Source organism: Mastomys coucha, unplaced genomic scaffold (genome assembly GCF_008632895.1).
Source record: "Mastomys coucha isolate ucsf_1 unplaced genomic scaffold, UCSF_Mcou_1 pScaffold13, whole genome shotgun sequence".
NCBI lineage: Eukaryota > Metazoa > Chordata > Mammalia > Rodentia > Muridae > Mastomys > Mastomys coucha.
In genome coordinates, this window is record NW_022196895.1 from 42,018,220 (window position 1) to 42,043,126 (window position 24,907).

General features: G+C 41.7%; 1 protein-coding gene and 1 long non-coding RNA gene across 4 annotated transcripts in view; one reads left to right on the forward strand and one right to left on the reverse strand.

The window, feature by feature from the left end:
* The window catches only part of Trim36 (tripartite motif containing 36), a 47,858-nt gene that overhangs the window by 16,538 nt on the left and 6,413 nt on the right, over positions 1-24,907 (reverse strand). The window contains exons 1-4 of one of the 3 annotated variants that reach the window (XM_031365623.1): positions 19,183-19,543; positions 16,737-16,971; positions 8,329-8,654; positions 6,075-6,221 (exon numbers count right to left, since the gene is read on the reverse strand). In XM_031365623.1, coding sequence (XP_031221483.1) covers positions 6,075-6,221; positions 8,329-8,654; positions 16,737-16,971; positions 19,183-19,209 — 735 coding nt within the window. In that variant the 5' untranslated portion in view covers positions 19,210-19,543. Of the gene's footprint in view, positions 1-6,074; positions 6,222-8,328; positions 8,655-14,520; positions 14,583-16,736; positions 16,972-19,182; positions 19,544-24,907 lie in introns of those variants that run through there. The other 2 variants (XM_031365622.1, XM_031365624.1) reach the window with 2 other exon arrangements.
* On the forward strand, positions 3,673-5,103 carry LOC116087126. Its single transcript, XR_004117258.1, has 2 exons — positions 3,673-3,784; positions 3,910-5,103. It is a non-coding gene; the product is annotated as an uncharacterized LOC116087126 (long non-coding RNA).

The following is a 24,907-nucleotide window of genomic DNA, read 5'->3' on the forward strand; positions in this document are numbered from 1 at the left end:
TTTTGGCTATAGTGACAGAGCTGCATCTGCCCCACCCCCCATTGTCCACCCTTTGTATGCTCAAAGCAGCTAGACATGGTCATTGCCCCCAAACCCCCAAAAAATCAGTCAGGGTGACATCTGAGAGAAGGGAAGGAGAGACTAGGAGTTAAGACTTCCTGGTAGGCAGACATATAAGGAGAAGGACCATGGCTAGATAATAAGGGTATCAAATATTCAAGATGGCCAGCCTCTTCTCCAATTTTCTGACTTGAGACAAAAACCCTGGCAGCTTTGTCTGACACCAGTAGGACCCCTGCTGGTGGACATGCAAGGAGTCCAAGACCAGGTTAAGGACGTGACACACCACAACGACGGGCGCCCAAAACCTCTTTCACTCGAGTAGTCTGAGAGAGTGATACACAAGCAGCATGGCTCCTGCACTCGGCAGGCACGAGTGTAAAGGTGATATCAGCTTCAGCTTGACCAGCCCTGAAGTAGAGGCTTTAGAAGCCCTAGTCCATGGGAAGAGACTGAGGAAGATTTTCAAGTTCCCCTCTACTTTGCAGAGGTTCTTTGTCTCTCTGTGTGTCCACTGTCATATGTATAAATGCCCTTCTAAACTGCTAAAAAAAAATATAAGCCTTTGTTGTGAATCTGAATGTCCTAAGGGCTTGCCATGTGACAATTTCCTCCAAATTTAAACACTGTTTTGCCCATCACAAAGAGGGACTCCTTAAGACTCATGAAGTAGACCAATCTCACAAATCTCAGAGAGTTTCTGAAAATTACAAGACTAATCAGACTACTCTTCCCAAGGTTACCCAGTCCATAACTCTCCCACTAGCCAAGCTGCCTGCAACCCCAATAGAAAGGGATCAGGGATACAGCTGACATGGGCTTTTCAATGACGCAGCTGCCTGTGAGCCACCTGTGCGTCCACAAGTAATGACACTAAGCTCATTAATTTGCCAAATTGGACTCTGTTAGATTGTTCTAGTCTGTCAGCAGTTCAGTGCCTGTCTGAGGTGAGAAAATACATCTTCCCAAGAAAGCCACACCACAAAGCTAAGTAAGACCCTGGGAAGTAGGACTAGGCTGGTCTCTATAGCTGTCCCAAAGGTCCTATGAGAGGCCAATCCCAAGCCAAGTTTGAGAACTATTTTTCCCCTTTATATATCACATCCCCAATAAAAGGCACCAATGAAACACTAGTAAACAAGACAAAGGAAAAGTCATTCAACGACAGCGCCAATGTGTTCATGCGAGCAGTCTAGGAGAGAAATACATATCTACCATGGCCCCTGCACTCAGAATGCATGAGTTCAAAGGTAATATCAGCCCTACTTCGTCTCGAGAGATTTCCAGAATAAAACCTTTGGAAAACAAGTGTGTGATACTTTCTGTGCAAGTGTACTACTTGAAAAAAGAACCCACAATGTGGCATATTCAAGATACTGTCTTGCTATTTTTTTTCCTTGATGTGATTCATAACAATAAAAGATATAACAAGGGAAGGAAGATTGATTTTGGTTCTGTTTGAGAGGACACACGTCCATCACAGCAGGTAGGGGCACAGTAGCCGGGGCTGTGGTAGCAGGAGTATGGCATTGATCTTGTTCATAATGAGTTCAGCTAGAACCACATGAGCTATAACTGTAAGGCCGCACCTTTGCTCCAGCCCAGCCTCATCTCCGAAAGGCTCCATACTCTTCCAAAATGGGAAGCAATGCTCAAACCCAAGAACCCATGAGGACATTTTATAGCCAAACATTGGGGAAGCCCTACGTGCAGCACTTACAACGGCAACAAGGGCTAACCTACATCAACAACTCTGACAATAGTCACCATAAACATCTCGCTCACCCTAAAATACAAATACTACACCAAGTATCTCCCTACGCAGTGGGGACTACTTACATGAATGCTTGCATTTTTTGCTTCTCTTAAAGTAGAAACTTAATGTGAAATTATTAACTTGTTGAAAATCAAGGTGGTTTTTGAGAAGAGCAAACAGAAACAGAGTAATACTTGTCCTTAGAAGTTCATGAACATAACAGATGGAAAACTCAGAAATTCCTCAGATGTGGTTACAGAGTGAACAATTTCAAGTTAAGATGAGCCACGACAAGGCCTAATAGGAAACCTGTGCAGTGATGTGAGAGGCTGAGAAAAGCCCTGACTTTCCAGCAGTGGAGAGGCTCGGTGACTGAGGCAGGGCCAGACCAGGAGAGATAGCGAAATGTGTGTCATTTCAGGACACGTCAGAATCAAAAAGCCTAGGGGGCCAAATGGTGAGAGGAAACAGTCAACAGGAATCCTCGTGCAGACTCTTTCTGAGTCCCCATTCAGGAAGACTAAGGGCAGGCAGCCTTGGGAGAGGGGTTCTACTTTAAGCCCATGTGTCTTGTTTCTGTCAATATGAACAAGCGAGTCACAGGAGGGAAAATGCCCAGCCTCTGCTACCAAAATGGCTAGCAGTGGATCATTCTCTATTAACTGGTTAAGCCAGTTTCTCTAAAAGTGCAAGCAGTTTCCAGAGTTGAAAACACACCTTCACAGCCTGACACACACTACAGCACAGATAAGAAACCTGGTGTTTAGCTCAGCGGATTCAACAAACAGCAGACACTAGACAAATGCAGGGTTACCCTTCCACAGAGGCTCATTTCTCAAATCAACATCCAACTGGCCAAAAATAAAAGAAAGTGATACTGTGTCTTTGCATTAGCCAATCCGCCTCAGCTTAGATCTAAAACCAAAGAAAGGAAACTTGTTACTCTTAGCAAATCCAGACAATTCGCTTCTTACTAAAGAGTATGTAAAATAGAAAGTGTGTTATTGAATATCATTCTGAAAGTCTGTAATGAAAGAAATTAACATGCAATAAAAGATAGCTGTGTTACTATGTATATGTTCTTCATCAAGTTCCCTGACATTTCTCTCCTAAAGCTATCTAAAATGAAAGCTCTTCTTTTTTTTTTTTGGTAAGTTAATGATTCAAGAGGCAAGCTGGCTTCAGGGTAAGAGATGGTCACTAAGAACACAGAGGCATGACTAGACAGGTAAGATTCAGTCCTACCTCACAACCTCCAGGGAAGAAAAGCCCAGAGGCGGAGGCGATCATCAGGCGCACGCCTTTAAGTCCAGCACTTGGGAGGCAGAGGCAAGCGGAAAAGTTGTCAATCGCTAAAACCAGTGTGCCTATCAATGAGGCTTCTGTAAAAAGAGAGTTCGGAACTTCCATATAGCAGCGCCAATGGAGGTTCGCACAACCAGAAGGTGTGGCAGCTCTTCCCTTCCCACATTCCTCTCCCTGTGCATCTCTTCATCAGCACCTGTTGTAATATCCTGTATGAGAAATTGCTGTTTGTGTTGCCCTGAGTTCCGTGAGCCTCTCAAATAAAATAATTAGACCCAAGGAGTGTTAGTAACTGACATTTTTTACAACCACGTGCTAATAAAAGGCATTTAAACAAACCAACCACATATACAGTGGGCCAGAGGTACAGACAGCCCTGCAGACTGAGCCCTCCACCGGTGGGATCCCACAGCACATCCAGGTACAGTGTCAGGACTAAACTGAATGAGAGGATCCCCAGCTATGGCTGTGGCTATAGAACCCACTGCTTGCTGGCTGACATCATGTGAGGTCACAGAAGCCTTTCTGCCCAGGCGTGGTAGCACAGACCTATAAATCACAACTTGGGGAGAAGGGGCAGGAGTATCGTGGCAAATCTGAGGCCAGCTGGTTTACATAGCAAGACCCTGTCTCAAACAATTAAATAAATAAAAGGCTTGTGGGGTAAGAGAAATATGGATTGTTTTACCAACACTGTAGCTTTACTTGTATCAAGGACTTAGTACATTTAATAAAAACTGGGGCAGAGTACATGAAATCTAACCTTTTACAAGTGTGATATGTTTTAGGTTGTGCCAGGTGAAGACGACCAACTGCAGATGCATGAGAAAGGGACAAAACGTATCTGGCTTCCCACTTGAAACAACGGAGCTCAACATCTGGAATCTCTCGTTATGCACGAGATCTCAGACATTTTCCTACGGATGGGAAATCAGAAAAGCTGGCTATCCTAGCTGCTTGTCTACAGTTTCTAGGGCTTAAGGCAAAGAACGCAAACAGATCCCAGCGTCTCCCTGAAGTTCAAGCTAAGAAAGCCAGAATTTCTAAAGCCTAAAACCACAGAGACAAGAAAAGGGGAAACCGGCAGAAAGGCACACAAGAAGGAATACCAGTCAACCATGCCTAAGGTCAAGGAAAGTTCCCGGAAGGATTAAAGTGTGCGCATGCTCCCCACCATTCAGACCCATGACCTCAAGAAAGAAGAGATTCTAAATCACTGGGAATGAAGAATCATCAAAGGCTTTTACCTCCAAAGTCAGTCTGATTAAGCTAAAACTAAATAAATGTTTCCCTGCCCTGCCAAGCAAAACTGAAAACACAGTGTAATTAATAATACCTGAGAGCTAATTAAAACTTCCAGCTGACTGGTTTTATGTCAACTTGGCACAAGGTAGAGTACAGTCATCTAGGAAGAGGGGGAACCTCAGTTGAGAAAATGCCCCCTGTCTTGGTGGTGGGCAGCTTTCTTGACTAATGGGAGGGCCCAGCACACTGTGGGCGGAGCCGCCCTTGGGCAGGTCAGACTGCGGAAAGAAAACTGGCTGAGCAAGCCCTGGAGAGCAAGCCAGTAAGCAGTGTTCCTCCAGGGCTTCTGCTCCAGTTCCTGCCTCCGGGTTCCTCTCTGGCTTGCGTTCCTGGACTGATTCCTTCAGTGACAGACTATTGTCTGGAAGAAGAAGAGCCGATAACACCCTTCCTCCCCAAGTTGCTTTTAGCTGTAATGTTTTACCACTGCAACAGAAACCCTAACTAAGACACCAAGAAGCAAAGAGCAGAGAAACAGAAGCTACAGCGGCCAAACCTGTCCGTGATACAGACATCTGACACTGTGTACGTTTATAGCCGCATACAGGACAGTCTGCACACATACTGCTAAACAAAGGCCACAATTTGCTAAGAGGGAAGCTTAAGGATGAATTAGCTCCTTTAAAACTCTTTACAGCAAAAAGAATGAAATAAAAAAAAAGCACCATACAACTGCCCACTCTGCTACCAACCATCAAACTTGAACATTTTCAGCTTTCTACCGCGTACCCAGAGGATCAGTAATGAACCCAGCTCACTGGAGGATCCTAACAAGGTCCCAGCACCTCAAAGCTAGCCTTAACACACTCAGAAAAACTAAAAATATTATGATAGGTATCTTTAAAATAATTTATATCTAATTTTTTATAGATATATTACATATTTTTGTGATTATATAATTATATGTAATTTATTTATAATATGTTTATATATTATATTTTATATTAACATGAGTAATATGTAAATTATATGTGCTATTTGATATATAAGAATAATTTTAATTATTCAAATATTTATATATTTAATTATATAATATATAAATATACATTAAATAATTATTTTTTAGTTTTTAATAATTATATATTAAGTTTTACTTTATATTGTTAACTCCATTCACTGAAACAGACCACATTACAAACCATGATTTAAAAAAAAAAAAAGATTTATTTATTTTAGGAATATGTGTACACTGTAGCAGTCCTTAGACACACCAGAAGAGGACTTCAGATCCCTTTACAGATGGTTGTAAGCCACCATATGGTTGCTGGAAATTGAACTCAGGACCTCTGGAAGAGCACTCAGTACTCTTAACCTCTGAGCCATCTCTCCAGCCCCTAAACCATGATTTTATCCATATAAACCGAGTCATGAACTCACCAGGCATCAAAACCTACATCCCAGGCTGGACAGACAGCTAGGACTTAAGAACGCTGGCTGCTCTTCCAGAGAACCTGGGTTTCATTTCCAGCACTCATAGTGAGGGTGACAAGCCCTCTGAAACTCCAGGCTCAGAAATCCAGTGCCCTCTCCTGACCCTTCTGCAAGCACTGCACACACATGGTGCTCAGACGTACTTGCAGGTAAAACACCTATAAAGGTAAAAGAAAATGAAACAAAAATGTAAACCCACTTCTAAAACAAGTCATACCTTCAAGGTTTTGTAGGCACTGCTCATGGTGGTTACCCGGTGATTGGAATGATTCCCACCCAACTTACAGAGGTGGCAAACCGGCCTTCTGCACAGTTCACAGTACATGTTTATTCTCTCTGACTCATGTTCTGGGCACATTAGAATCTATTGAACAAAAACAGATGGACAGTTAAAGGTCTAGGCTTCAAGTAATCTAGTAAGTCCCCAATACAAAGACCTGCTATATAAAGTAGAGCCATTAAGTGAATAAAAATACACACAAAAAAAGTCACGTGAAAACTCTAGAATTACCAATTTTAAATTTGAGGGTTCAAACAGTTAATACACAAGAGTTACTTCTCCTAAATTTGGTGAAAACATTCATTCCAAAAGGACTCAAGTAGAGTGCAGGCTTAAGCAAGCTAGAAAGGCCCTCTCACCACATGGATCGGATCGGGCACACGGATTAGGCACATGGATTAATGAGCATCCCTATAAGGTATCAGAAGACCTTAAGAGAACCGATGGCCTCACTCCCCATTCAAGCCTGTTGCTAAGAGGGCCCTGGAAGGTTTTGTGATGTAAGAGTCCCAGCAGGCTAGCTCTACAAGCCACGCAGGCCCTGCCCAGCAGCAGCCCCCCGACTCAAGGAAATGGCATATTTGTACTTTATGAAATATCATCATAGATGCATTTGAAGTTGTACATAAAATACTGACTCCATTCAGAAACAAGTATTTATATAGTGTGTTGATGAAATCAAGTCGTTGTTTGTTATTATTTCAAGAGACTAGATGTTAGGCAACTATAACTGATCTGACAAATTAAAAAAATAATAAAAGACTAATATGCAAAGTCCTACCACCAACACAGCTTCAGGGGAGAGGCAAAACTGGAATAAACAATGTTTCAAAATGCCCAAGTTCCAAATTCTCAAAAGCACATGATTTGCTTGTTTGATTGTTAGTTTTGAGGTTTTTGTATTGTTTGTTGAGACAGGGTTTCTCTCCTCTGGCCATCCTAGAACTCATTTTGTTTATCAGGCTGGCCTTGAACTCACAAAATTCTACCTGCCTCTGCCTCCTGAGTGCTGGGGTTAAAAGCATGCACCACCACACCCAGTGTATATGTTTTTTAAAGTAGAAAGCCTTAGAATTTCCATATGAAGAGGTTCGGTGAGTTCAGTTATAGGTGAGTATTCTCTATCGTAAGAGACAGCTTTTACTGACAAACATAAATGGCTTGAAGGGACTATTTTTGTTAACATAGCCTAGTCACACACCTTTGGGTTTCTCATCAGGCTTTTATAGTTGCAAATAAAAACTTATGACTAATTTGCATCCCAAATTCTATGGCATACTTAACTTATAAAAACCTAGCCCTAACATAGCTCATTATCATGTGTCCATGATAGAACAGTGATCTTTTTAATGAAACACTAAAACTTTTGAAGTCATACATTTTTTAAAACTCAATGACCTCAAGGAGTTACAGTGAGACATATCATAATAGGGAATTCAAGGCTATTTGATAAATCTGATATCAGGCTAACGGTTTTGACAAGATGTCCTTCCGAATGTGGGTACAAAGAAGTATCTTTGCTTTAATCTTTCAGGTTACATTACATAAGAAATGTTCAGCGAATACTTTTGAAATATTTGTTAAGTCTTTAAATTTTACTTTAAATTATTTGCATGTGTCTGTGTGGGGTATGGAAACATTAGTGCAGTACTCAAAGAGGACAGAAAAGAGGACTGGATCTCTCGGAGCTGCAATTAAAGCTGGCTATGAGGAGCCCCTGTGGGTTCTGGAAGCCAAACCTGGGTCTTCTGTTAAAGACCGTGGGTAATCTCAACTACGGAGCCATCTCTCTGGCTCCAGAAGAGGTTTTATGATTTACATGAGAAATTACTACAAATTAAAGGTTGTCTTAAGAATACCATTATATTTTCATATTCATACCAGGTACTGTTGTAAAGAAGAACAACTTTTAAAGCATTCATTGTTTCAATTACACAAGTCAGAATATCTTAAAGATATACAAAAAATTATTTTACTCATCAGAGATCACAGGACATGAAGGTCTTATGAGCATTAGTAACCAATTACCAAGAATACTTGAGAAATGCAAATTCCACCTAACAGATTATAAAACTATTATTTCCCATGCTTTAAAGTGCTGGGCTGTAATTATTAAAATGTTACCCAATCAAACCTTCCTGTCTCTAGACTTCTGACTATTTCTCCCGTCACATTTGGTACCCTGACTTACCTTGGGTCTGAAATTAGTGGTGGGGCCCACATACTCATGCTGGGCTTTTACGGTGCCCCAGGGATGATAAATTTTGAAGCATTCATTGCAGTAGCTTGCACTACAATCCATGCAGCTCTTTGTAGATTCCTGGGGTGGTGGTTTACAAAGGTCACACATAATGGCTGTGGCTGCCCTAGCGGCCTGCCGGTATCTCTCCACAATCGTTTCCAAAGTGAAATTTCGAAACAGACCACTGACTCCTCGCTCTCCAAGATCCACATCATGCTCACAGCCAGGACAAGGGAACATGGTTGGTCTCGGGGTGAGTGAATTACGCTTCCAGCCTGTGTAATTAGTAAGTCTTCATTCAGTTACATCGTAAACAATTAATATGAAGAAAAGTCAGGTTTTAGAAAGACATGTCTCTACAATAACAAACATTCCAAGTGGCTCCATCTACATTCTGAAAATGCTTTTCAACACAAATACTTTTACTTGGCATATAAAAGACAAGTTGAAATTATTAAAAGTTATCATAAAAAAGGGAAAATAATCTATAATAAATTGCATATAGACTCATATTAAGCCAAACACAGACATGAAGACAGAACACACAATACAGGCTACAGAGATGGAGACGATAACACTGCCAGTCAAGCATCTGCTCAGTCCCTTAGATGTTAGAATTCTTGCCCTGTGTAGTTTCTAGGGAAGGGAAGTTTCTTGGGATCTGAATCAGAGGCTAATGCCGGTATGGGGCACATCCTTTATTTCATACACAGATCCCTGTTTTGGACTTATTTTTATTCCTATGAATTCTCCCTTTGACTCCCACTTGCCTTTGAGGATATTTTTTTTAATTTGTTCTTTTTTTTCTTTTAAGCATCATTTTCTGACTTATGCATTGGTGGGGGTATTGAAGGAAAGAGAGACTGAGTTAAAGATTTTAGTGAAAGCTGTCAGCACCAGTTGGGTTATACCATTTTGTTAAACTTGGCCACTTGAAATCTTGCACAGAAAAGAACCAAAGGCGTAGTATTCTGTTCACATGTGATTTCAGGACTCGGACTTTAACCAGCACATTGAATGAGTGAGGACTGTTTGGAAGGGCACGTGTCTATGTCCTGAGGCCCCCACCCTTAACTGTTTTAACTATTTTGGCACTATGGCAACTTCCTTGTGTACATTTCCCTGAAAAGTGACATTATAATATCTGTCTGTATGAGAAACTCAGTAACCAGAAAATGACTGCATGTTCCTGACTAAATATGACTAAAGAATAAAGTTTTTTACTTTTTAAAGTTTCATTCTAAAAGTAGTTTAAGATGAAATTTATATGAAAACATTTTTATCACAAAATAAAAAAGATTCCATGTCAAAAAAATAGGAGTTTATATAATTAATATTTCTAGGTAAGGGGCTGGAGAGATGGCTCATTGTTAGTTAAGAGCACTAACTGCTCTTCCAAAGGTCCTAAGTTCAATTCCCAGCAACCACATGGTGGCTCACAACCATCTGCGATGGGATCCGATGCCTTCTTCTGGTGTACCTGAAGACAGTTACATTGTACTCACATATATAAAATAAATAATTAAAAGATTTTTAGTTAATTTTACACATCACATAGAGTGAATACCATCTTAGCTGACTGGGAAGAAATGGGGTAGATGAAAGAGAAGGACCTTAATCTGAGCCCATGAATCAGCATCTTCAATACAATCCCAGACACTATTTGGAACTGTGAAATGTCACCTACGCAGACAGTGTTTTTCTGGTTAGTCTGTACTTTCATCATATACACAAAGGTATGGGTGGTCACGCATTTTAAGAACTGTCTCAGTAGAATGTTTCCCACTGCAGCAGTGTATTTATCTGGGAAAATTCAGTGGGAAAGACCAGAAGGGATTGAATGCAATCCATACAAGAATGACTAATTCCTTCATAGGCCTACAACTTAGTAACTTTAAGAGGGACCAACCATTCAGTATCTTCTTGGGACCTAAAACAAAGAATCATTAAGATTACTTAACTTGGTACCAGGAAGCATTACATGTAATTTCTCATCATAGAAAATACAACAAATGACTTTAAACATTAGATTTCTTTATTCAGTATTATCATTATGATCTTAATAAGTCAAGAAAGTCAAGGCACATCTTACCTGCTGGCTCACAGCAATGCAAAGCTATCCGTTTAACATAGGTGGACTCATACTTACTTAAAACTGTTAGAGTATGAGATCTTGGTTGCCCACTAAAGAGCTTCCATAACGCACAAACCAAGCAACTTCTTAACAACTCCGGCCTTCTTTCATACCACCATGTTCAACATCAAAAATTAATGGGTAAATTTAGTATGCTCTAATTGGCAAAGATCTTTAAATAGCTACATTAATATTGCTCTTGACATGACTGTCATCTGAATGTCTTAAAAGATGCCTGGTATGACATCACAATTGATAACACTTAGCAGCCAGCCCACAGTGTTGTTTATATTAATGACTTTATAGCATGCAAAGTGTCACTGGACTCCCAAAGCACTAATGTAACAGGCATGCACAGTTATCTTTAATATCTCCATTTAATGACATGTTAGCCTTAACATTTTAAAACATGAATCATATAAAAAGAAACTTCCCGCACGAACTTGAAAATCCTACTCTAAATATATTCCTGTAGTAATTTTAAAAAACATGCAATACAGTCCAAGATGTTTCACACCACAGCAGGCATGTAATGAAATAAGCGCCAGGCTAATTAAAAGAAAAAAAGAAAGAAAGAAACACACACACACACATGCCAATGGAAATATTGTTGTGAAAAAAAAGAAGCCAAACAATTCTGGAAGTCAAATAATGCAGTGGTCAAGTTTAAACAGATGGAAATTCATATTTAGTTAGGTCCTTCTCCACATTAGCTAGACGCTAGAAATTTAAATGATGGAATAACCAATCTCAACAGTGCATGTGAAAAGCAATGGTCTATTACTGAGTTTATGAAGGTTGTGATCAATTAAGGAGTGACAGGAAACAAAATCATGGAAATTAGATCATGCTTTAACATGAAAGCGGGTGACACCCACATTTTGGTTGTTTTCATGTTTAGAAATGTTTAAAAAAAAAATGTTGCATCCCTCTTCTGTATATTTCTGTTGCCTTTTTATGGCAAAAATAAAAGGTTTTATAAAATGTTACACTGGACCTCTTCAATGAGGTAAAATGTTGAACTTAAGACCCGAATAATTTCCAGGTAACCTATTCAAATAGGTACCCTGGCTGTCTCTCTACAGATCCTCAAGTGTCCTTAAGAATGCTAATAAGCTTTCATTTCATCTGTCATATCCTTTTACTGTTGGTTTCATAAAATATTATATTCAAAGAAACAAAGATACATAATATTCAGCTCCAAGGATATCCTGGAAGGTAAACCTCATGAAAAACAAACAAACAAAAAACAAAACAAAACAAAACAAAAAAAAAAAGAGCAAAAAGCCACTACTCTAAAAAGTAAATGTAATAAAGTCAACTTTCAATAGCTGTGCCATCTAAAGGCCAAATGAAGCCAAATGGCTGATGAAACTTAAATTTAACATAATTAAATTTTCACTTTTATTTGTAGCAATAGCCATAGTTCAAATTCTCAATAGTACTTGAAGCTAGTTGATACCACAGCATGTAGCGAGGTGTTGAATGTTTCCATTATTAGAGAAAGTTCTATTCACACAGTCTTTCTTTACAATGTGACACACTATGGGGAGTGAGGAACTATCCAGATGATGACAGGGAAGGCTAGGAAGTCCTGAAGACCAACCACCAGCCACACAACTGGGGGAGGCAGCATCCTTTAGTTAGATAGATACTCTCAACTAACGCAGCTTTGCTTCAAAGGCACGATAAGCAAACGTCAAGACACGATTTAAAAATAATTGAAGAATTTTCAAAATGGTTTAAAGCCACCAAAAGAGATTTTAGTTTTCAGTTTTTGATTTATCGCACAACTATTGGGAGAAAAATAAAGTCTTTAAGAACTAATGCAAGAGCATCAAATGTATGCAGCACATTTCAGCCTGCTGCCATTGCATCCTCTCCCATGCTCTGGTGGTAACAACAGACTACTGTTCTCACAGCTTGCCCGATTGGTGGGCGCCACCACGTGGACTTCTCAGAAGGTGAGAGAAACAGAAAAGGGTAACATTTCTCCAACCAAAGAGTATCACCAGAATTTAGCAAAAAAAAAAAATAGTCAATTTTACTTTAAGAGGTCAACTGGAGTGGTGGTGGGAGAAGCTGTGTTACATGACCCACAAATAGGTAAGACCTCCATATTAAAACTCTGATGGCAAATACTTTCAAACATTGACAGCAACAACAAAAGACACAATATGCATAAAATAGAGAGACTATGAAATTGGCAACTTCAAACAAAATTTTAATATTTGTTTAACCTTCCCAGTGTAGCTTGTTATGTTTCATTTATAGTCTATGGAAATATAAGATTTTTTTCAGGTACCAGATACTAAAAGACAAAATTGTGTTGTGTATGTGGACAAAACGAAAGTGGGAATCATTTTGACATACACCCCTTAAAAACATCAGAAATTTTGTTCTGTTTGACCTCTAAGTCATGTCATTCCAATTTGCTTACTTTCTATATAATCTTGAAGACTTGACCTCTAAGTCATGTCATTCCAATTTGTTTACTTTCTATATAATTTTAAAGACTTGACCACTGGTGTTAGAGAAACTCTAGATACACGAGAGAATTTAAATCTAACACCACGCTGCCTGCAGCCACAAAAGCAATAAAGCGCTGGTTTTTTTCTACCTCTCCACCCCAAAGATCTCCGCTGTAGTGCTGTGGACAATGAACAGAAAGCTGGATTTAAAACTCCATCCCAAAGAGAATACTCACAACTTGTTAACAAAAGAGAAAGCAGTGACTGTCCCTCACAGAACATGATTATTGGACCAACAGTAAGTGTGTGTGTTTCCTGACTGGAAGGATGTTTACAAAGACAGCCATATAAAACAGTCAGGCCACCTTACAGAATTCAGCTGCACCACTATCAGGCTACACTTAAGAGACATATGCTTTGTCCTACAAATTTGTATTTTTAAATAACCTCGTATCTGGCTACTATGTGAATTCAAGTATCTTTTGTTTGTTTGTTTGTTTCTGAGCTAAAAAAAAAACTAACAAAATGATTATTAAAACTTGCTATCTCCGATAACAGGAAAATATAAAGTGGAGGAAAAGATTACACACATATGATCAGAAATGTAAAATGATACAGCTTTTCTGTTCACACACCTGGATGGGTAATTGACATATATACAGAAACCTAATGCTCTCAAAGTAGCCTTTTGTTAAAAAGTCTATTAAATATGTATAGCAATATCCTAATGAAACATGTAAGCCACAGCACAACATACTTTTAATCTCTCTAGTAATAAAAGTTAAGAATTAAGCTTGGTTCTGGTATTACTTAACCCACTACAGCCATTATACAACCTCAGAATGTAAAAAGATAAAAAGCATTAAATCTCTTTCTTATCAGAAGCCTCAGAAATCTAGTAAGCTTATTCTATATACAGCAGAAAATACTATATTTAATCAGAAAAGTCCTATTTCAAGCACGTCACAGCTAGTGTATATTACACTGGACAGCTTGGGGTCTAATCCTTTAGTAAAAACCAATGGTAAAAAATTAATTTTTAAAAAAACATTCCTTCTACACCCATTGCTATGAACAGGGTTTCTGGCTTCCTTTTCAAGTGTGTCTTATTATGCCTACCCGTAAATGGAAGGCATCATTATATCTGCAACACAATGACACCTGGTCCTTTAAAACTGCTGACATTCGTGATGGTCCTGACATTCATGATCACGGATTCACAAACCAAACCTTCAGAAATGACTGCCACATTTCAAACAGAGTCACCTTCCAGGCCCCCTGCCTCTCTAAGATTTATTTTTATTTATGTGTGTGTTGGGAGGGTGCCTGCCATGGAGGCCAGAAGAAGATGCCAGATCCCCTGGAGTCAAAGTCACAGGTGGTTGTGGGTCACCTGACATAGTGCTAGAACCATTCAGCAGCCATCCTTCTCCAGGTTAAACACTCTTAGCACCTTGCAACCACCCTTCACCAAAAACTTTTCAAGTGCTTCCAACTCCCTGCCCAGGACGTGATCCACCTGCACAGTGATCTTACAGAATGAGGAGGAGCGTATTTCAGTCACTTCACATCTCATCTGGACAGTGGGTGTATGGTGAAATGGAACTCTTGTTCTGAAAAGAAAATGTTTAACCCTGTTACACTGTAGTCACGGAGACACGCTCTGCGTGACTCTCATACCAAAAGCTTGTCACTCAATATCTGCCCGACAATTGTACATTAGAGTACTATAGCAAGCTCCTAAAAACATGGATAGTTCTAATTTCTTATGAACCACACTGAGAATCAGTCAAATCTAGAGATTAAAACACAGAACTACATGAAAGACTTATGTGAGCACAACCTAATCATATGTAGAATGAAAAACATATATGAATACAACCTAAGGGGAAAGATTCTGCTAATTGTCTGTATTGAACAGGAATACACAAGAAGTAAATTTTCTTCCATCCACCAAGGGGATTCCCAACTATCTAGTGAAGATCCACCGAGAGAACATCGTTTTATCTGATAAGGAAGACTTCAACTCATTATTGTCTTTCTGTCCCTCAGGGTGACAGCTTCACGGCAAAGAACAAAACATAAAAGCCAAGATCTCACAATGAACACAACCTTCTTTGTCCTCAGTCTCTCTCAAACACAATTTGCCCAATTGACTTCAATGGCATATACATATATGCTATATGCACAAAGTACCTCCTAAATAATTAATGACTGGCATTCAAAGAAAATTGCATGGGACTGGATAGATGATGTCCCAGAGGACACAGATTTGACACCCAGCACCCACATGGCAGCTCACAAGCATCTGTAATCTAGTCCTAGGGGATACAACACTCACCAGGTACACAAGTGTAACATGTAGGCAAAGCGCTATACATATAAAATCAAGTAAATAAAGCACTATACATATAAATATCTTGATATAATATCAAATGTATATAAAAACATGTATACATAATGCATGAAAGTATTCTTGTTTACTCTGATGGAGTGGATACATGGATATAAATATAGAACAAGGGGACTCCACTGCATAAGGCAGGCACAGAAAAAAGAAGATACTCTTTAGATACAGCTTAGAAAGAGATGCTTTTAGAGGGAAATTTCATTAAGATTAAAAAGTGGCCCCTGTCCTACCAGTGGAAGAAACCAAGTAGAGTAGACCAAAGGTTTAAAGATGAAACTTCCGAGTGCAAGCTGCTCAGAGTGGAAGCTCTGCAGCCTGGAACTTCACACATACACTTCATAGAATAAAGACCATGCTTAACATGAGGCTGCAGTCACCAGTAACTTTAAAAGAATTCCAGCCGCTTCTGTAATTTTAAGTTAATTTTACTCTACTTCACCTCCACAACTGTTCAGAGACAAAACCATCTTGACAGAAAACAGGGTAAATGTTGGCCTGGATAGTAGTACAAAATATTAGCTATGTGTCATTAAAACCAGTTCCATACATTACTGCAGAATTCTAGAACTCAGGATGGTGAAAACCCTTACTTTGGGGAGTAGGCAGGTTCTCATGTATCCCAGGGTAAGACACCATACATCCTTCTCCCATGTGCTGGTACCACAGGCATGTGCCACTATACCCTGCCAAAACACTTACTCTAAAAAAAGAATGTCATGCCAGTGAGGAGACTAAGATTCTCAGGGAGAATGAGTTCACATTTGATTGGCTTTAAAGTTCTCTAAGGGTTGGAAAGATGGCTCAGCAGTTAAGAATACTGGTTGCTATTCTAGAGGACCTGCATTTGATTCCCAGCACCTACATTATGGCCGGCTCAAAACCAACTGTAACTCCAGTCCCAGGGGAATCTGACACCATCTTCTGGCCTGAGAGGGCATTGGAGGCACCATGGTACACAGACATACATTGAAACACACACATAAAATAAAAATAAGTAAAATCTCAACAACAGAAGTTTTCTAGAAGTAACATGTATGTAGTTCCATAATTCTGCAGTATTTATTTGCACTAGCTTTATTGATACTTGTCTAAATACTTCATTATTCCACCATCATCAATCACTTAAAATAAAGACAGCTATAAACAGTTTAGCACAAAGTTAGTATTCAAAATCCATCTTAAGTTCCTATCAAAAAATACAAGTTCATTTTGACATTCTAAAGCGGGGGCTACAATTATAACTTGTTCACTTGGAAAAAATAACAAAAACCATCCCCCTTCCAGTTATAACTGAACTTCTACCAAGAAGCTCTCCCTGCCCCACCCAGCGTCCCTCACATACCTGGTCTGTTAATCTTGTCAATTTTATCCATGCTAGGGGAGGTGAGCCGGAGTCGAGGGCTGCTCTGAGTAGAGCTGTCTGATGCCACATCATTGAATGAGTCATCAAGAGACAGTAAGAGTTCTTTCACACACTTATGACAGACGCTGTGCTGGCAGGGAAGGATCAGCGGGTGGGTAAACAGCTCCTTGCACGCTGGGCAAATAAGCTCCCTTTCGATATTCTTAATAGTCACCTTAGGATGAAAGCCAAAACCAGGGTCAGAACTCATAGGGAGACACGTCAGCATGCCCGCTCATTTTGTGTAAGTAAATGTGCTTACCTTTCCAAAATAAAATTAAGAAATAGACCTTAAAGTGGGAACCTCTCAGCCAGGGGGTTGTGGTGGCCATGCCACAGAGGCAAGCAGATCTCTGTGAGTTCAAGGCCAGTCTGGTCTACAGAGCAAGTTCCAGGATAGCTAGGGCTCCAAAGAGAAATCCTGTCTTGAAAAAAAAAAAAAAAAAAAAAAAAAACCCTATGGCTATGAAATTCCTTTACTGTACATGGCATGGAATTAAGAAATAATAATATGAGGCAGAAGAAAGTAAAATGTATGAGAAAAGTTATAATAAATATACTAGAGGACCACGCCCTATCAAAAATCACCGGCTGTTCAAACCATCAGGGACAAATCCCTGACTTAGGACTTTAGTGAAATTCTAAAAGTGATAATTTTCAACAAAAAGATAATTTCACTATGACACTAACCATTCTTAATGCATTAGCTTCATGCCAAATACCTGGCAATAAATAAATAAATAAATAACACCCAGACTAAGCCAGTGTGTCCAGGAAATCCTAATTGAATTCTATTCACAAGCTGATTGTCAGCAATTTTCTACATTAAATTTGACCATTTTCATGTGTTTTATGAAAACGCCACTAAAATGCTTAAGGCTCTGTATTGCATATCAAAGCAGGTGTCACAAAAGCACATCATAAATAGTAAAGGTGGGGAGAGGACTAAAAGCCACCACCCAGCTTCTTCCTTGAAACCTACGGGTGTTCATTATTTCACCACCTTAAATGAGAAACACTTAGGGTCACAACTAAAAAGGTTCGATGACTCCACACTGTTTTCCCATCCATCCATCACCTATACAGATTTTGGGAGAAGTCCTGGGGAGGTGGGGGGAACAGCAGTAACGTTCCAAATTCTATAGATTACTACTGTCATCTCTGAAATTTTAATGACAAGCCAACATTTTTTAAAAATCTCAATCTTATACAATCATTTCATCTATAGGAAATATAAACAAAATTTTTTGATGTGATTATTTTGGGGGGGAGGCGTAGGGAGGGGGCTCAAAGACCATTTTCCTGTGTAGCCCTGGCTGTCCTGGAACTAAGTACTCTTAAACTAGGCTGGCCTCGAACCCAGAAACTCACCTGGATATTCATTCCCAGTGCTCAGGAAGTAAAATTTAATTCACTTAAATTTTTGATGAAATAAGTGTATGCTAATCTATTTCCCTACCGGTGACACAAAGGGCTTTAGTAAACCCTGATAATCGCACCAGGGGCAACGAGCTTCATCACTGGCAACAGATCTTTAATGCAGTGTCTCTTGAGGAATCACAACTATTTAAAAAGGCTCACAGCGCGCTATGATTTCAACGACCCTGGAAATAAGACGGTCACACCTAAACTCACTCCAAATACTGGATGGATATTTTACCTCACTTCACCCAGTATCACACTAATTTAAAGGAAAAAAAAAAAAAAAGGATATATCCTAACTGCTCAAAATAGAATCTGTCCCGTTTTACATATAACCAATACATCGGTAAAGCTCTACCTCCTATAGGAGGAATATCAAAAAATCATTTCCATTTTTCTCGTGCCTAAATCATTTGATTACGCTGGATATAAAGTAATTCTTTCAAGAAAAATCAGTATCTTTTTTTTTTTTTTTTTTTTTTTTTTTTGCTTTACATCCTTTGAGTTAAAACCAATGCGACGTGATAACTCACTGAAGCAACTGCAAAGGGGTGGGTCAGGAAACTTCGGTAGACGTGCCTACTCAACCTCTGCAAAGAAAAGGCTTGAACCGCACAACCGCAGGGGCCCCGGCCCCGCCCAGCGAGCAGGAGACCAGGCTCCCAGCCCCGGGCAGGAGGGTCCAGGAGGGACTCCAGCGCCCTTTGGGGCTCCAGACAAAGGGCGGCACGCTGGGGCGCTCGCCCTACTCCCAAGCGCACAAGACACCCCAAAGCAACGACTTGTGCAGACAGAACCCCACGCAAGAGCCTGCCGGGAGTCCCCAGCGTGGTCAGGTGCACAGTCCCGGATCAGCGTTTCGCTCTCTTCCCTACGGGACCCCAAGCCCCTCTCGACCCTCTCAAGAGCAGAAAAAGGCGCCGCGCAGGACCGTGGGACCAGCCAGGAGAGAGTAAGAGCGCACCTGAGAGTCTGAGGCATCCCCCTCCATCGCAGTCCTCCGCCGGGTGACATCAACCACGGAGTCTCTTACAGGCGCAGCCGGCCCCGGCAGGGTCGTGTGGGCGAGTCCCCGCGGCGGCTCGGGAGCCTCGGGTCAGATCGGAGGGCAAGCTGGTCAGCCAGATCCGGCCAGCGGGCCACGCGGGCGAGGGACTAGCCGGCGCAGGCGAAAGCACGGGCGCAGGAGAGTGCGGTTGCTCCCTGCGAGGGTCCCGGGAGCCGCGAAAGTCGCCCCGCGGCCGGCTGCGGCGGCGGCTCGCGCGGACTGCAGCTGGACTGGCAGCCGGGCGGAGACTGGGGCGGTGGCGCGGGGCGGGGTCTGGAGGGGGAGGGGCCGTCGCCCCGGCAACGGTGCGGCCGCACAAAGGAGGCGGTACTTGTTGGGGCGTGGTCAGTGGCGAGGCGGGGCTCGGGAGGGGCGGGGCGCCGGCTCCTAGCTGCTCACAGCTCAGGCTCCCAGGGAACTCAAGTGGGGATCAGGGCAAGTGCGCCCCAGGGAGCACCCGGAGCGGTTCTCCAAGGCCAGGGCGAGATCCCTCCCACTCCTACCGCCACTCCTAACCAGGCTGGCCTAGGGGAAGTTCCCGGGTGGGTCCCCCAGTCTTCTCCCTTGGGCTCTTCAACCTACTCTTCCTGCTTGGTTCGGCTTTTTTTTTTTTTTTCCGTGAAGTCGCATTCCCTGGTCACTGAGCACTTTAAAGTACGTTCCGGTTTTTTTGGAGTTTTTATTTGTTTTTGTTCAACCAGGGCTTGGCGCTTCACTCCACACAGGAGCCCAGTGTCACTGGGACAGCCGGAGGAGCAGGGATTCCATCTCTGGGTGCTGGCCAAGGATTGAAGTCAAGATGCTGCCGCAAAGCCCACGCCCTAGCCCAGCCCACAGCCACCTGGCGGTTCCGCATCTGAAGATCGTGGGCAGGGGTTCAGAAATGCCCCCCGGTAGCCACACCAAGCTTGCACTGGCCAAAGGTCTAGGCGGGCGCGTTTCGCCTGCTTCCTGCGCACCGACAGAACAGAACAAGGCAGCCTGCTACAGTCGGAAGCAAATATTACTGGGTAATTAAAGCCACTGCTTTCTTGATGGCTAGTTTCGTCTGTAGGTATTAGATTGAAAGACCCTTTGTCCTAACGCCAAGGGAGCACAGAGCTGCAGAGCGACATCCCCCTTAGGTTTTGAAACGCATCCTACTTTTAATTTCCTGCTTGGAAGAAATCTGTCTCCTGCGGCAAATTCCACATCTTCTCACAGCTCTGACACCAGCGGTAACTTCTTTGTCAACCAGGCAGTTAAAAATGACCATAGCAGTGTAGCATTGAAAATAGCAAGGGACTACAGCATCTAATGATGTACCCTCAATCTACTGAGAGGAGTCACGCCCTGCGGGAGACAGAGGGTCTGCAGGGGATGACTGAGCTGTTCCTATCCAGATAGGCTGCAGCACATGTTAGTTAGACCCTGTAAGTTTCCTTGGATCTGAAGCATGTGCCCTAAGCAAGAGGGAAAAGAGAAGAGCAGCAAACCTCTGCGCCCCATAACATGTACCTAAAATATACATACTTCTTGAAAGTCTTGACTTTCAAAAAGTATAAGTCTATTTTTGTTTCTACTGTTGGCCTTTGTATTAAAGATACATTAGCATGCTTACATAGGCCTTTGAGCCAAAACCTAGTCGGCAGAGTAAAAGAAATCAGGTTTCATTAGCACAAAATAAGGATAAAACTTTTATAGACAACACACGGGTGAAAGTAAAATTCAGCCTGGCAGTGGTGGCGCATGCCTTTAATCCCAGCTCTTGGGAGGCAGAGGCAGGTGGATTTCTGAGTTGGAGGCCAGCCTGGTCTACAGAGTGAGTTCCAGGACAGCCAGGATAACACAGAGAAACCCTGTCTTGGAAAAAAAAGAAAAAAGAAAAAAAGAAAGAAAGAAAATTCAAGGGGCTTCCATTTTACAAAGCAAACTTCACAGATGTATTTCACACCTGGCCAGCAAACTTCTATTATACAAACTGACAAAACTGTGGGGTTCTAGGCACTTTCAAATACTTTTTTTTTTATGACTAGGAATTGCTACAGCTCACTTGAAAGGAAATTTATCAATACCTATATGTAAAATTGCAATACAAATAAGACTTTATTCATGGCTAAGAATGGTCCTATTTCAATACTTGTCATATATATACAAAACAATACAAAAATCTCACTTGCATTTATAATGACTAAGTACTCTCCATCATGTACATTTATGCTACAAAATACTTTGTAACAGATCTGTTTGATGAGAATGAATACCTGACTTCTGGAACATCATGGAAGAGGGGACCAAGGAGCAGGAGGAAACACTGTCATGGGGACATGACATGGCGACTGCACTTAGGCACTCAAGGTAGCTATGGTTTCCTTCCTTCCCAAGACTTAGTGAACAAGAGCAAGGAGCATTCCCACAGGCAGAACTACCTGGGGCTAAGTGGGTTATTAACCAAAACTGAGGACACAGTGGAGGTAAGAGGACATGCTGGGGTGCCTGGGAGGGATGGGAGGTGGAAGCTGGAGGGGCATATGGCAAAATGCACTGTTTAGATATATAAAGTCACCAAAAAAAATACATACAATATTTTTTCAATATAAAGAGGTCTTAAAATACAGTGGTGTTTTTTTTTTAATTAAGTCTGCCAAACATTTATAGAGCAGAATTTTTATCCTCAGCACTGTATTGTTGACACTCTGGGGTGTTCGTGTATGTGTGTGTGTTGTGTGCGAGTGTGGAGGTATGTGCTCATATAGGTAAATAATAAAAATGAATAATAAAAGTGAATACAAGTGAGTATTATGTAGGTAAATAAAATGAATGGAGTGAAGCACAAAATGGGTCAGGATCAAATAATAGGATTAGTCAGGTGCATAAGACTTCTTTCCACTCATATTGTATTGCTGGCTTTTTTTTTTTTTCAGTATGTGCTTGTTTTAATTCTAAAGCGTTTTTGTTGAGAATCCTATTGATCTAGAAACTGTTAAAAGCAGGAAGGGAGTGATGTTCACGGCAAGGCTGAAGTCTGCTGCTGTAAACCACCGACTCCCCACTTCCGTCGGAGTCAGCATCCTCTTTGGCTGCTAGACTTCCATCATCATCCCACTCTTGGCACCCATAACTCCAAGTCTCTACTTAAAAAGTACCAAGGCCCTTCCTGGGTCCTGATTAAAATTTCCTGGTGGGTTCAGTTAGTCACATTTGTGTGTTTGCTTTGAGGCATTTGCCAAGGTTGGTCTTAAGCCCATAACCACTCTGCCTCAGCTTCTTTTTTTTTTTTTTTTCTTTTTTTTTAGATATTTTCTTTATTTACATGTAAATTTCTCCATTCCCAGTTTCCCCTCCAAAAAACAAAGAAACAAACACAAACAATCCCCTGTTGCCTCCCACTTCCCCATGCCTGCCACCCCGCCCTCTCCCACTTTCTGGCCCTGGCATTCCCCTACACTGGGGCACAGGACCTTCACAGGGCTGAGGTCCTCTCCTCCTATTGCTGATCAAATTTGCAATCCTCTACTATACACATGCTGCCAGAACAATCAGACCCCTCCATGTGCAGTCCTTGGTTGTTGGTTGAGACCCTGGGAGCTCTGAAGGTACTACTTAGTTCATATTGTTGTTAGTCTGCCTCAGCTTCTTAAATGCTGGGATGACAAATGTGTACTACCACATCTGACCGCATAGGTTTCTTATTATTTGGGCTTTTGAATCCTTTTTATTTCTCAAACTATTTCTTCTTAGAGCCTGCTCTTTCTCACCTGCACAATTAATCCCACTGCCTGCCTGGGATGCCCCTCTGCCTGCCTATCTTGCAGAGAAAGTCTAACACAATGGTTCTCATCCTCTGGATCACAACCCCTTTAGAGGTCGAACAACCCTTTCATAGAGGTCATCTAAGACCATCAGAAAACACAGATATTTGCATTATGATTCATAGTAGCAGCAAAATTAATTATGAAGTAGCAATGAAAACAATTTTATGGTTGGGGGTCACCACAACATTGAAGAACTGTATTAAAGGGTCGAAGCATTAGGAAGGTTGAGAACCACTGGTCTAATGGGTATTAAGAAAACCTGCTTGAGATAAAGTGCTGTTCTGGTGGCTCTGTGTGCATAGGGAGCAGAATAAACTATGTGCTACAGCGCAGCACCTTGTTATTGGAATGTAAGAGAGAGAAGGGTAGATGTGCATAGGTATGTGATTTGGTGTGGGGGTTGGGAGGCAGGAGTTAGAGAGGTGGTGAACTTGCAATGACACAGAATGAATCTGGAAATACAGAAGGCTGGGAACATCAGGATTTCTGTACATGCTGGGAACTTTTTGAAGGCTGTAAATAAAGTGGTGAGATGGCATGGTCGTTAAGAACATGGGTCGCTCTTCTAGGGACCAGGATTCCATGCCCAGCACCTGCATGGTGGCTCCCAATCGTCCCCTAACTTGAGTTCCAGGTAATCTTATGCTCTCTTCTCACCTCTGCAGGCGCCAGGTACACACACAGCACCCAGACATAGATGCAGACAAAAAAGGCAAGAGTTTCTTCATCGGTATCCCATTTTGCATTTTATAAAGCTGCCCTTTGCTCTTCCCCTAGTCTGGTGTGTCCTACCCTACCAGTCCCACTAGTTTCTTTTAACATGTGAGCCAAAATGAAGCCCATGGAAGCTTGGTCCATGCCTGCCATCTCCCTCAAGACTATACACCTTCAGCATCCTTGGTTCCTCTCTCCCTCCCTCCCTTTCTCTCTCTCTCCCTCCCTCCCTCCCTCCCTCCCTCCCTCTCTCTCTTTCTCTCTCTCTCTCTCTCTCTTTCTCTCTCTCTCTCTCTCTCTCTCTCTCTCTCTCTCTCTCTCTCTCTCTCTGTGTGTGTGTTCAATAGTGAAGATTTTAACCCACAGCTGACTTAGGCTAGGCAAGTGCTCTATCATAGTCCGATCTGCAGCCTACGCACTTCGCACTTGCTCTGCCCCAGAATTAGCTGTGAACTAATTCACCTGTATCTAGTTCATGAAGTCCAAAAGGTTAACAATCCATTACCACTGTTCACTCAGCTCACCTGGTTTCTTCCCATGTTGGCTCCTGGCCACCAGAAAGAGATTAAATTCTTGGCTAGGTTGGGTCCTAGTGACCGTGGTGCATTTTTTTTTTTCAGCGAGTGCCCTGAAACACCAGGCTTCATGTCTGAAGCAGACAGAGTGCCATTGTGCTATGCCCCAAAAAAAAGTAGAAGTGAGGTGGTGTGACTACAAACTAACTCATGACTAAGAGGAACTCCTCAATCTTTCAGCATCCCTAGACAGCTCCTAGACCTAAGGGAAATAAAGAAGCTAAAAATGATAGAAACCACAGGGTTTTGCAGTGGTTTGACACACTGCGACCCACACTGCCGGGTATCAGAAGTCCAAGGTGAAAGGCAGTGTACTGAACTGTCTACCAGTTAGACCCAATCTGGGGACAGGGCATGTTCCCCAGTCATAAACTGTTGCTGTGGAAACAGAGTCTGGTGAGAGATATCCAGAGAGCACCTGGCTAGGTCCCACTCATCTTTCCAGCTGCCATTTCAGACTACTAACTGTGAGACAGAGAAAAAAACAGAACTTGAAAAGAAGAGCTAGTGTGGTGTGACGGGTAGCTCAGAGGAGAGAAGAAATAAAAGGTATCTAAA